We start from the raw sequence: 14,499 nt of genomic DNA, 5'->3' as shown, positions 1-14,499 counted from the left end.
GTTCAACAACCAGCAGAGGTGACTTGTTGTGACGCAGTGCGTCAACCTCAGCAACCCGGTAGGGTGTTGACTGCACAACCCAGACAGTCTAGACAGTTTCGGGTTGACGCTGTACTTCCTCGCGCACCCATGGTTGTTGACAGTTCACAGACTGTGCAGCAGTGCCATGATATTGCGTCCGGCTCCGTCACGCATCCACCAGTGCGACCGGATTCAGCGAGTCAGACGTTGCCCACTCCGTTGCCGTTTCCCCATCAGTTTCGGATGAGGAACCCTCTGATGAGGACGTTGCTGAACAAGACGATCAGCCCCCAGCCCTGCTATCCATCCAGAAGATGCTGAAGAAGGAACGCTGCCCAGTCAGGCTGTGGATGAGTCTGGTAGGGACACTGTCATCCGTGGATCAATTTGTGTCACTAGGAAGACTACTCCTCCGTCCTCTTCTATACCATCTAGCTTTTCACTGGAAAAAGGACAAGACGCTAGAAGCGGTCTCGATCCCGGTTTCCGGAAAGATAAAGTCTTGTCTGACTTGGTGAAAGGACTATATCAACCTTAGAGAGGGTCTTCCCCTGACTGTTCAGACTCCCAACCACGTTCTCTTCTCGGACGCATCGGACGTAGGCTGGGGTGCGACATTAGACGGTAGGGAATGCTCGGGATTATGGAACTCGAGTCAAAGGACAATGCATTTCAACTGCAAGGAGCTACTGGCAGTACGTCTGACCTGGAAAAGCTTCAGGTCTCTCCTTCAAGGCAAAGTGGTGGAGGTGAACTCGGACAACACCACGGCTTTGGCGTACATCTCCAAGCAAGGAGGGACCTACTCTCTGACATTGTACGAGATCGCAAGGGACCTCCTCACCTGGTCAAAAGGTCTAGACATATCACTAGTAACGAGGTTCATCCAAGGCAACTTGAATGTCATGGCAGATTGTCTCATTCGGAAGGGACAAATAATTCCAACAGAATGGACCCTCCACAAGGATGTATGCAAGAGACTTTGGGCCACCTGGGGCCAGCCAACCATAGATCTCTTCGCAACCTCGATGACCAAGAGGCTCCCAATATTTTGCTCACCAATCCCGGACCCAGCAGCAGTTCATATAGATGCCTTTCTACTAGATTGGTCACATCTAGATCTATATGCATTCCCTCCGTTCAAGATTGTCAACAAGGTACTGCAGAAGTTCGCCTCTCACGAAGGGACAAGGTTGACGCTAGTTGCTTCCCTCTGGCCCGCGAGAGAATGGCTCACCGAGGTACTTCGATGGCTAGTAGACGTTCCCAGAACACTTCCCCTAAGGGTGGACCTTCTACGTCAGCCACGCGTAAAGAAGGTACACCAAGGCCTCCACGCTCTTCGTCTGACTGCCTTCAGACTATCGAAAGACTCTCGAGAGCTAGAGGCTTTTCGAAGGAGGCAGCCAGAACGATTGCTAGAGCAAGGAGAACATCCACCCTTAGAGTCTACCAATCGAAGTGGGAAATCTTCCGAAACTGGTGCAAGTCAGTATCCGTATCCTCGACCAGTACCTCTGTAACTCAAATAGCTGACTTTCTCTTATATCTGAGGAAAGAACGATCTCTTTCAGCTCCCACTATCAAGGGTTACAGAAGCATGTTGGCATCAGTCTTCCGTCATGGAGGCTTAGATCTTTCCAACAATAAAGATCTACAGGACCTCCTTAAGTCTTTTGAGACCACGAAGGAGCGTCGTTTGGTTACACCTGGTTGGAATTTAGACGTGGTACTAAGATTCCTTATGTCAGACAGGTTCGAACCGCTACAATCAGCCTCCCTGAAAGATCTCACCTTAAAGACTCTTTTCCTGATATGCTTAGCCACAGCTAAAAGAGTCAGTGAGATTCATGCCTTCAGCAAGAACATCGGATTCTCATCCGAAACGGCTACATGTTCTACAACTTGGTTTTCTAGCCAAACACGAGCTGCCTTCTCGGCCTTGACCAATATCGTTCGATATTCCAAACTTATCGTATGGTTGGAAATGAACTAGAAAGAGTCTTATGTCCTGTAAGAGCTCTTAAGTTCTATTTAAAAACCTTTACGAGGCCCGTCTGAAGCTTTATGGTGTTCAGTTAAGAATCCATCTTTGCCTATGTCAAAGAATGCTTTATCCTATTTTATCAGACTGTTAATACGAGAAGCTCATTCCCATCTGAATGAGGAAGACCAAGCTTTGCTGAAGGTAAGGACACACGAAGTTAGAGCTGTCGCAACTTCCGTGGCCTTTAAACAAAATAGATCTCTGCAAAGTATAATCGACGCAACCTATTGGAAAAGCAAATCAGTGTTCGCGTCTTTTTATCTTAAGAATGTCCAGTCTCTTTACGAGAACTGCTACACTCTGGGACCATTCGTAACAACGAGTGCAGTAGTGGGTGAGGGCTCAACCACTACAATTCCCTAATTCCATAACCTTTTTAATCTTTCTCTTGAAATGTTTTATTATTGTTTTTGGGTTGTCCGGAAGGCTAAGAAGCCTTTCGCATCCTACTTGATTTGGCGGGTGGTCAAAGTCATTTCTTGAGAAGCGCCTAGATTAAGAGGTTTTGATGAGGTCCTGTTGTATGGGTTGCAACCCTTGATACTTCAGATCCTAGGGGTCGCTCAGCATCCTAAGAGGATCGCGAGGCTCCGTAAGGAAGACGTACTTAAAAAGGCAGAGTAATTGTTCAAGTCGACTTCCTTACCAGGTACTTATTTATTTTATGTTTGTTATTTTGAATAACTGCTAAAATGAAATACAAAATACTTAGCTCATAATAATGTAAACATGTAATGCTGGTCTCTACCCACCCCCCTGGGTGTGAATCAGCTTATATGATCACCGGCTAAGTTTAATATTGAAAAATTTTATTTTTATTAATAAAATAAATTTTTGAATATACTTACCCGGTGATCATATATTAAAGGACCCTCCCTTCCTCCCCAATAGAGACCCAGTGGACCGAGGAGAAAATTGGTTCTTGTTTACTTGGAGTACTAAGTACCTGCTCGACAGATGGCGCTGTTGATGTACACCCCCACCTGCATAGCGATCGCTGGCGTATTTTGACCGTAGGTTTTTCTGTCGAGCAACAGAGTTGCAGCTTATATGATCACTGGTTAAGTATATTCAAAAATTTATTTTATTAATAAAAATAACATTTTTTCAAGAAATTAAATTTTCCTTATATATAATTTTTTTTTTTTTGTCAATCATATGATACTCATATTGCTTTAACTCAGGTGTTGGGTTACTCTTCCTGATTGTTATTATACCAATAGGTTTTGTCGTGGAATAAGTTTGTAAAAAAAAAAAAATTATATTGTCTGTAGCCAAGGTCATATGAAGAAAATTAATTTGAAGTGTAGGTGTAAGGTGTTATATTTATTTAGTCTTTTATATAGGTATACAGTATATTATGGCTGTAACTAAAAATAAGTAAAACAAAGTCCAAATTGTAAAATTTTGAGAGGAATCTTTATAGATGAACACATGAAAATATTCAACACAAAATTTTCACAATTTTAGCAATGTCTAATTATCATAATGGTTTTCTCTTTTAGTATTTTACAGTTTAGAACTGACTCGGAAGAAAAGGAAAGTGGTGAACGATACGTTAAGATTGCGCTATTCTTGTTACACGTGTAAGAAGATATTTGTGGGTCGAATAGAAAGGCATTATGAAAAGTTCCCTAATCACCGACGAGATCCTTCCTTACCAGAGGATAACGCCAATCAGTCGTATTCAGCCATCAAAGCCTTATCAGATCCACCGAAGGCAGATTCCAAAGATGAAGGAGTTGGGAAACCAGTGCTCAGTCCCACGCCTGGCACACAAGCTTCAGAAATGAATGGCGAGCCAAGTTTACCCATCGAGACATCGGCAACAGTACTAGATGGTCGTGAAAATGGATTGGTGCCCGGCACACCTCAAATCAAGCCGTTATCCGAGTCTTCCCAGCAAAATAATGGACTAGGCTTTATGGAGACCCAGGAACCTAAATCTGTACAAAATGAACCATTTGGTCTTGGTGATGCCCTTCCGAATTTCGAACCCGTTTCGCAAACTGCACCGCCAAATTCCAGAAACAAGAGAGCTAGGGGGAAGGGACGCCGACGTGGTAGAGGAAGTTGGGCAAGGTCAAGTAATTCTGCTCCCACTCAGCAAGTTGTAACTGAATCTGTGAAAGTAGAAACAAAGGCTGCTCCTCTTCTGTCTCTTCCTCCTCCTCCTCCTCCCCCTCCACCAGAACCCTCCAATACACTAGGACAGGTGAGATTTCGTAAACCTTATGGTTTGTTGTTTTCGGTTTTATTTGTTTTTTTCAGATATTCATTTCATTAGTACTTTATGCCGGCCATATTTTATCCGTTTTATTCCAGTATTGCAAATATTTTTAACAGTTTATGGTAATGATTGATTGGGTGTTCAAGACGATCCAAAGCAGTAGGACAATATTATTAATGGAGGGATCCTATAAATCTGTACATAAGAATAAACAGATTTTGATACATGTAGCTAATAACAAATAGTTTTGAATAAAACTTTATCAACTAAGATAAGCAATAAATCAAACTTGTGTCAAGTAATTAAGATAAGCAATTGATGAAACTTATATGTCAAGTATATAGTATAACTTGATTGATATTAATGTATTTATGAGTTAACATTTAAGATAGAGTATGACTTGTTTAATATTAATGCATATATGACTTGACATTTAAGATACAAGCTAAGTTTCCAGAGCAGTGGTTATGTGAGCAATTAATTTTTAACTTAAACCATCTTAAAAAGATGTGTATAACTTGATTGATTTTAATGTATTTACGAGTTAACATTTAAGATAGAGTATAACTTGTTTAATATTAATGCATATATGAGTTGACATTCAAGACACAAGCTAAGTTTCCAGAGCAGTGGTTATGTAAGCAATTAATTTTTAACTTAAACCATCTTAAAAAGATGTGTATAACTTGATTGATGTTAATGTATTTACGAGTTAACATTTAAGATAGAGTATAACTTGTTTAATATCAATGCATATATGAGTTGCCATTTAAGACACAAGCTAAGTTTCCAGAGCAGTGGTTACGTGAGCAATTAATTTTCAACTTAAACCAATTAGTCACAAATAGAGCTACCAATGGAGATGCAAATAATCAAAGGGATTATGCAGACCTTGTTGGAAAGGATCGGCTGTTGATTGCCCCCAAATAACATAATTTCCCAATTAACTGTAAAGAGACTAATATTGTATTCTCTCAGTAGCTATACTGCTCTTAAATGCTTTTATATCTCTGCAGCAAAGGAATTTGGAAAAAATATTCCTCCCTGATTCTATACATTCTTTCCAGAAATCCCTTTAGTTTTTAGTATAGTATATATGCCACTTATTGTTTTAGTCAAAAATACTTTATATATGAATATTAGATTAGTAATAAGAATTAGTAATATTATGAAATATTATTCATAGCCTTATTCTAAATATTTTTTATAACAATATTAGTTTATATTTGTAGGCATTACACAAAATTATCAAAATATCTGTAACATAAGAACCAACAAGATCTTAACTTTGCAGTTTTAAAAAGGTTATAGGCCTGCTAACAAAAATAAAATCTTGTTTAAAAGCTTAAAGGCCTCTCATGAATGGCAGAGGTAAGGGACAGTGACATTACCCTATCAAGCAGGACAATGCCCTAGATTCTAACCATATATACATGTAATCAGTATCCATGCCCATCTCCACCCAAGCTAAGACCAAGGAGGGCCAGGCAATGGCTTCTGATGACTCAGCAGATAGACCTTTAGGCTCCTCCAAACCCATCCTTAGCTCACCAGGATGATGAGGTTGCAGCAACCAAAGAAACTAACGAGGTTGAGCGGGACTCGAACCCCAGTCTGGCAATTACCAGTCAGGGACGTTACCACATCGGCCATCACAACCGCAATGAAAAAATGGAATGAGGACACTGGAAGTGTTATAAATATCAGATATAACCAAAAGTGCTACAGTGCTGTGATAATGCTAACCATATTAAAAGACTGGTGGAAAATTTCAGGACTATAGCTATACTATTTTTCAATATTAACCTTACCCGATAATCATGTAGCTGTCAACTCCGTTGCCCGACAGAATTCTACGGAAGGGATACGCCAGCTATCGCTATACAAGAGGGGGGTGTACTCACAAGCGCCACCTGTGGCCAGGTACTGCAGTACTTCTTGTTGACACCACCTCAATTTTTCCTCTGTCGTGCTTCCGGCAAGACGTTCATGGATACGCTTATAATTTTGGAGTCTTGTTCACGGTTTTTGGTGAAGTATTGCTCTAAGATTTCAGCTTTCGCTATTCAGGAAGTTTTATTATTAGCTTAGCTAGCTTTTGGAATTAATTTGATTATGGTGACGAAGAGAGTATGAACTCTCTTTCACCTTTAAATGGCCGACCCTTCCCTTAGACGGAAGTGTTGGTGTCTAAGAGAGTATAGACTCTCTTTCTTAATTTTGTCTCTGCAGTTGTTGACGTTCAGAACGTTCAACTTGCGCTCTATCGTTACGATAGAGAGAGAATTTTCACGGTGTCACGTTGCAGTAAGAGTAACCGTTTCTAGCGTTTTGTTCATTCTTTCTTAGCTTAATGGTTTTAATTCTAATAAAGGAACTTTTTATTTGGGAAATATTTCAGTTTTTTTCCTTTAACAATAATATGTTTTAACGATATATATGATTGGGCTCTTCTCTCAGGTTCTAAGTCAAGAGAGAGAGAGAGAGAGAGATAGAGACGGAGGGAGAGAGAGCTGGATAAACGTTTCGTTCAAGCGAGTAACGTTGTTATCGTTTTTGCTCTTCTCCCTAGTCTCTTTAGGGGAAGAAGGTAAACGTTTCTAGAGTTTTTTCTTGTTCTCAAGCTTTATGCGGTGAGAGATTTTAAACGTAGTTTATTTGATCTAGTGTTTAGTCTCTTTCCAGCCACTGAATTATTTATCTTTCATTAGATTTTTCTGTTACATTGTAATTCTGTTTTTGCAATTACTAACTTTTAAGGAAGGATAGAATTGCGTGTTTCAGGTACAAACCACTTAAAGTTTCGAGTTCAGTGAAATAAGTGCAAACAGAAAATCAAAAGTGATAAGTGATTAGCGCAAAGTGTGTCAGTGTTGTGCGTGAGGGTACTTCTGTGCGTGCCAGTCGTCCTCCCAGTCCGGGACCTCTTGCAAGCTCCCAAGCCCAGGGGAGAAGCAATGTCGAAGGGCAAAAGGATTCGGCAGGCCTTGATCGGCGCACAGAAGTATCCTCGGTGGTTGCGGGCGTGTCTTACAGAGACCGTCACTCCCACCCGCAGACGATTGAGCCCTTATTTTGCTCGTCTGCAGAAGAAATTTCGGGGAGAAAACGCTGGACTCAGGTCTCAAGACCTCTTAAACGTAAAGTCCAGTCCTCTAGAGTTCAACAACCCGGATGCAGTCATTGGGTTAGCTCTGACTCTCCGCAGTCATCAGGTGACTGCACACCTCCTAAGAGAGGTAAGGCGATGCCTCAACAGACCTCATCTTCTGTTAAGGCTTTGCCTCAACAGACCTTATCGTCTGTTGATCCCAAGATGACTTTGCTGCAGTCCATGCAGTCACAGCTTGGGGTCTTAATGCGTGAGTTTCAGGCTGAGAAGGTTACACCTCCTCCTGCGAGCGCTCCGCCTCACCGCAGTCCAGTCTGCCAGGCGTACGAAGTTGAGGTTCCTCAAGCTACCTTACCGCGTTCGGAGTTGCCAGTTACCAGCGTTGTACAGCAACCTCAACCTTCCTTAAGGCAACCTCAACAATGGGAGCAGGAGTCTTATGCCTTGAGGCAAGATTTTCTTGCAGTTAGACCATCTTCGAGGCAACAACCTCTTGAGGTACGACAACCTCTACCATCCTTGAGGCAGCCACCTCAGCTCTCGCAGCTGCTACCTCAACTTTCCTCAAGGCGAGAGCCTCAACTCTTGAGGCTAGCTCCTCAGGAACCTCAACTCGTGAGACAGGAACTGCGTTCTGCGCAGCCGCTACCTCAACTCTCGCAGCTCACACCTCAAGAACCTCAACTCGTGAGTCAAGAGCCTCTCTCTGCGCAGCCACCTCAACCCTTGAGGCAAGCGCAACTCTTGAGGCAGGAACCTCATGCTATGAGTCAGCCACCTCAACGCATGCATCTGCCACTTTCTCCTCAACTTGAGCCTCTTCCCATTCAACTTTGAAATAACAAATGACAATAATAACACCTCATTACTTTCATAACTTGCATTTGTAATCATATACATGTATGCCTACACAAACATTATGATAATGGAGGTTATTCGTATTACTTAATAAAAAAATATATATGTATTCCTTGCAATATATTTTTAACAAAATCGCAAATATGGCAAAAATATCTTCAAAACAAAAATGAATCATGAGTTATGAATGTAATGTAAATATTATGTTGATATTAAAACCCCATGCTAGCATGCATGAACTAATGCAGTGTTGCCAACAGGGCGAGTTTCCCTTTCCTGAGGTGAAGTAGATTATAGTACATATATTTAGTGCAGCTTAATTCTACGATTTTCATGCCGGCTATCAAATTCATCAACAAAACAGTCTAAATCAATTCCCTCGGCACGTGCACTTTCAATGGACAGTAATGCGATATTACTCAATCTAGCACTGGTCATGGAATTTCTGAGAAATGTTACACGCCATGCAACATGCTCTGCTTACCTTACAGCATGCTCTACATACAGCATGCTCTGCATACAGCATGCTCTGCATACAGCATGCTCTGCATACCTTACCGCATGCTTCTCAGTCACACATCTTTGGTTGTTGCCAACTCACTAGACTGTCAAGCAGTTTCATAACGTTGCCTTCTAGTCTGCTGCTTTTGCACCAGTGAAACCCTCACTGAGAGAACTTAGCTTTTTTCTCGGATATGGTCCCTGTAGATGAGAAAGTGCTTTTCTCCCTCCTTCTGATATTCCCTTGAGGACTCTGTCATTTGGAGAGGAGCCTTTAGCTGCGTAGCCTCCTATGGACTTTTATTTAAGCATAACATGCTTCCAGGGAAGGTAATGGTTCCACTTCAGTCGCTAACCCCGTCTGTTACCACACCTGCTCCCATAGACCTTGAGCTGTGTTGCAAGACATGCAGTCCAAGCTTAGTCCTTGTTAGAGGATTTTTTGTTTACGGAGTCAGTGTGTCTCTGGGAAGACGTTCAACAACCAGCAGAAGTGACTTGTTGTGACGCAGTGCGGCAACCTCAGCAACCCGATAAGGAGTTGTCTGTACGACCCAGACAGTCTAGACAGCTTCGGGTTGTCACTGTACTTCCTCGCTTCCCCATGGTTGACAGTTCACAGACTGTGCAGCAGTACCATGATCTTGTGTCCGGCTCCGTCAGACGACTGGCTTTTAAGAGCTCCCACAAGTCGTCGCTGTCTGGAGATTCTCAGATGGACTATGGATCTGACCAAGGAACTGGGCCTCCTGGTCAATTTTGAGGAGTCTCAGCTCGTCCCATCCCAGACCATTGTCTACCTGGGTATGGATCTTCAGAGTCGAGCTTTTCGGGCTTTTCCGTCGGCCCCAAGGATCTTCCAAGCCCTAGAATGCATCCAGAGCATGCTGAGAAGGAACCGATGCTCAGTCAGATAGTGGATGAGTCTAACAGGGACACTTTCATCGCTGGCCCTGTTCATCGTGTTAGGGAGACTCCACCTCCCCCCCCTTCAGTATCATCTAGCTGCTCACTGGATAAAGGACATGACGCTAGAGACGGTCTCAGTTACTGTTTCCGAAGAGAGGAGGTCTTCTCTCGCGTGGTGTAAGAACAGCTTTCTTCTCAAGGAAGTCTACCTTTGGCTGTTCAGAAACCCGACCGCCGTCTCCTCTCGGACGCATCAGACACGGGCTGGGGTGCGACTTTGGACGGACAGGAATGCTCGGGAACATGGAATCAGGAGCAAAGGACACTTCACATCAATTGCAAGGAGTTGTTGGCGGTTCTTCTGGCCTTGATAAACTTCAAGTCCCTCCAGCTTAACAAGGTGGTGGAGGTGGACTCTGACAACACCACAGCCCTGGCTTACATCTTCAAGCAGGGAGGGACTCTTTCGTGGAAGTTGTTCTAGATCGCAAGGGACCTCCTCATCTGGTCAAAAGATCGAAAGCTCACGCTGGTAACGAGGTTCATTCAGGGCGGTATGAATTTCATGGCAGATCGCCTCAGCCGGAAGGGTCAGGTCATCCCCACAGAGTGGACCCTTCACAAGAATGTTTGCAGCAGACTTTGGGCCCTGTGGGGTCAGCCAACCATAGATCTGTTCGCTACCTCGATAACCTAGAGACTCCTGTTGTATTGTTCTCCGATTCCAGACCCAGCAGCAGTTCACGTGGATGCTTTTCTGCTGGATTGGTCCCATCTCGACCTGTATGCATTCCCGCCGTTCAAGATTGTCAACAGGGTACTTCAGAAGTTCTCCTCTCGCAAAGGGACACGGCTGACGTTGGTTGGCTCCGCTCTGGCCCGCGAGAGAATGGTTCATAGAGGTACTGCAATGGCTGGTCGACATTCCCAGGACTCTTCCTCTAGGAGTGAACCTTCTACGTCAACCTCACGTAAAGAAGGTACACCCAAACCTCCACGCTCTTCGTCTGACTGCCTTCAAACTTTCGAAAGACTCTCAAGAGCTAGGGGCTTTTCGAAGGAGGCAGCCAGAGCGATTGCCAGAGCAAGGAGAACATCCACTCTCAGAATCTATCAGTCTCAAGGGGAAGTCTTCCGTAGCTGGTACAAGACCAATGCAGTTTCCTCAACCAGTACCACTGTAACCCAGATTGCTGACTTCCTGTTACATCTAAGGAAAGTAAGATCCCTTTCAGCTCCTACGATCAAGGGTTACAGAAGTATGTTGGCAGCGGTTTTCCGCCACAGAGGCTTGGATCTTTCCACCAACAAAGATCTACAGGACCTCCCTAGGTCTTTTGAGACCTCAAAGGAACGTCGGTTGTCCACTCCAGGCTGGAATCTAGACGTGGTCCTAAGGTTCCTTATGTCATCAAGATTTGAACCTCTCCAATCAGCCTCTTTTTAGGACCTCACATTAAAAACTCTTTTCCTCGTGTGCTTGACAACAGCTAAAAGAGTAAGTGAGATCCACGCCTTCAGCAGGATCATTGTTTTCACATCTGAAACGGCTACATGTTCCTTGCAGCTCGGTTTTTGCTAAACGAGCTTCCTTCACGTCCTTGGCCTAAGTCGTTCGAGATCCCAAGCCTGTCCAACTTGGTGGGGAATGAACTGGAGAGAGTACTTTGCCCAGTTAGAGCTCTTAGGTACTATCTAAAAAGGTCTTAACCTTTACGAGGACAATCAGAAGCCTTATGGTGTGCTATCAAGAAACCTTCTTTTCCAAGGTCTAAGAACTCAGTTTCTTACTATTCAGGCTTCTGATTAGGGAAGCACATTCTCATCTGAAGGAAGAAGACCTTGCTTTGCTGAAGGTAAGGACACATGAAGTGGGAGCTGTGGCTACTTCAGTGGCCTTCAAACAGAACCGTTCTCTGCAGAGTGTTATGGATGCAACCTATTGGAGAAGCAAGTCAGTGTTCGCATCATTCTATCTCAAAGATGTCCAGTCTCTTTACGAGTACTGCTACACCCTGGGACCATTCGTAGCAACGAATGCAGTAGTAGGCGAGGGCTCAGCCACTACATTCCCATAATCCCATAACCTTTTAACCTTTCTCTTGAATACTTTTTATGGGTTGTACGGTCGGCTAAGAAGCCTTCCACATCCTTGTTGATTTGGCGGGTGGTCAATTCTTTCTTGAGAAGCGCCGAGGTTAAAGGTTGTGATGAGGTCCTTTAGTATGGGTTGCAGCCCTTGATACTTCAGCACCTTAGAGTTGTTCAGCCTCCTAAGAGGAACGCTGCGCTCAGTAAGGAAGACGAACTTATTTAAGGCAGAGTAATGGCTCAAGTCGACTTCCTTACCAGGTACTTATAATTTCATTGTTATTTTGAATAACTGATAATATGAAATACGGGATACTTAGCTTCTTGATATACATGTACACTGGTTTTCACCCACCTCCCTGGGTGTGAATCAGCTACATGATTATCGGGTAAGGTTAATATTGAAAAATGTTATTTTCATTAGTAAAATAAATTTTTGAATATACTTACCCGATAATCATGATTTAATTGACCCACCCTTCCTCCCCATAGAACCAGTGGACCGAGGAAAAATTGAGGTGGTGTCAACAAGAAGTACTGTAGTACCTGGCCACAGGTGGCGCTTGTGAGTACACCCCCCTCTTGTATAGCGATCGCTGGCGTATCCCTTCCGTAGAATTCTGTCGGGCAACGGAGTTGACAGCTACATGATTATCGGGTAAGTATATTCAAAAATTTATTTTACTAATGAAAATAACATATTTGTGGAATTACACATAATCTTTCCTTTTAAATCTTTATTTTTATTTTTAAAAGTTTTTAATTTCCCTTTTGGTTTTCTGAAAATAATTTTATTGTGCTATTATATAAGGTGAGGAATTAAATTTTTTAAATAACTAAAATATTTATTAGATAAATTTCTGTAGTCAAATCAAATATGCAGATGAATTGTTCAAGTAGGTAGGTTGTTGTAGATGAATTGTTATAGACAATTAACCGGATACAAGCACAGATAATAGACAGAAACCAAGATGTTTAAAGACATGGTAAAAATACATTTATTGCTCGATATTGTGACCAAAATTATACATCATATAAAATACCACTTGGTAGAAGTTTCCACTATTTCCCGCAAAGATGTCGATTGCAAATGTTTCCAGGTTTACCCGGTTGAACTTACCAGTTAAAGTTTTCCCACCATTTAATATGCCATGTTATGTAAGACCAACAAGGTATATACGTCTAACCTACATGCTGCCATCAGCAGGCGGTCAGACCCACCAAATTTGTATACTTCCTCATGTACGGGCTCAAGCCCCGACTGTGATTTGCATCTAATCACATAACAGTTGTAATGGGTGCCACCCAAAAAACATGGCGCCTCATGCCAGATGTACCAACCTCACTGGTTTTACTTAGCATGCCCAAAAGTTTTGTGTTTGGTTTCCAACTACCATTAAAACTTCTTACTGGAGCAAGACACGTATGTGTGACTCCAGCTTTATTTTCTTCATTATAGAAGAGATTCTCCTCTTATAACATTGGTGAGGCAAATTTATGACTCCTCACTCCCCAACTGCAAATCTTTATTCTTTGTTCTTTTCATCTGTTCTTTTGACATTTCACCAAACTTCAATTTCAAGTTCTTTTCTAAAAAGAAATCCACTATGTTAAGCTCTTTGAGAATTTTGAGATGTGTAACTAAGCAGTTTCATTGATCCACTTCATAAAAGATAAGTAAAAGTGAGCAATAATTTAAACTAATACCCTTAACCCTTTTACCCCCAATGGACGTACTGGTACGTTTCATAAAACTCATCCCTTTACCCCCGTGGATGTACTGGTACGTCCTTGCAAAAACTGCTATTTACATTTTTTTTTGCATATTTTTGATAACTCTTTGAGAAACTTCAAGCATTTTCCAAAAGAATGATACAAACCTGACCTCTCTATGATGAAAATTAAGGCTGTTAGAGCAATTTAAAAAATATATATTGCAAAATGTGCTTGAAAAAAAAAAAGATGCCTGGGGGTTAAGGGTTGGAAAGTTCCAAATAGCTTGGGGGTAAAAGGGTTAAACAGTTTCAGTTGCTCATTGCCACTGTTCTTTCTTTACACTACGTAATTGTTTTATTCTGTTTTCATTCCTAACATAAAAGTAAATCCTACAGTCTTACCTTGTGGGAGCCTGGAAATTTTTTTCAGTGCGCTCGCTAAACTTTCTGTGTAATATTCAAACTTTTGATAGTTACCAAAATTAACCCTCCATATTTTTTCCAGATCTTGTGCAGCTACAGTACCAGAGATATCATTAATGCCGTTGCCAAACACTTAAGTGAAAGTCTTACTCCTTGGAAGTTTTTGTGTGCTTTAGCAGACCAAAGATCACCAGATTCAAGTATACACCAATGGCAAGAAAGGTTGGATACTTTGCATACTTTACTAAGTCACTGCAAAGAAGAGTGCAAGACAATGCTTGATCAAACGCCAGGTGTGAAGGCAAGTGATAGCAGTAGTTGCGAGGATTGTTCCAAGAAGAAAAAGAGGAATGATCTTCAAAACAAAAAATCTAAAGAAAAAGTAGAGCCCCAGGATGTGAATATCCTGTCATTTGAAGATCTCATTAAGGATGCTGTCAGTCCCGTGAAACCAGAAGTTCTAGATCATATTCAGGTAATGTATCGTTTCAGTTATTCGTTATTTATGAATGGACTTTAATGAACAAAATATCACTTATTTTCTTATAAAAAGAGATAAGCTCTTGTTAGCTGGTAGTACTGCGTATACATC

General features: G+C 42.1%; 1 protein-coding gene across 2 annotated transcripts in view; it reads left to right on the top strand.

Moving 5' to 3' along the window:
* Nucleotides 1-14,499, top strand: part of LOC137653757 (serine-rich adhesin for platelets-like) — an 81,010-nt gene that overhangs the window by 58,508 nt on the left and 8,003 nt on the right. For both annotated transcript variants that reach the window (XM_068387381.1, XM_068387382.1), the window contains exons 7-8: nt 3,574-4,283; nt 13,990-14,382. In XM_068387381.1, coding sequence (XP_068243482.1) covers nt 3,574-4,283; nt 13,990-14,382 — 1,103 coding nt within the window. The remainder of the gene's footprint in view (nt 1-3,573; nt 4,284-13,989; nt 14,383-14,499) is intronic.

Source organism: Palaemon carinicauda, chromosome 14, assembly GCF_036898095.1.
Source record: "Palaemon carinicauda isolate YSFRI2023 chromosome 14, ASM3689809v2, whole genome shotgun sequence".
Classification (NCBI taxonomy): Eukaryota; Metazoa; Arthropoda; class Malacostraca; order Decapoda; family Palaemonidae; genus Palaemon; species Palaemon carinicauda.
This window is presented reverse-complemented; position numbering and strand designations above follow the sequence as displayed.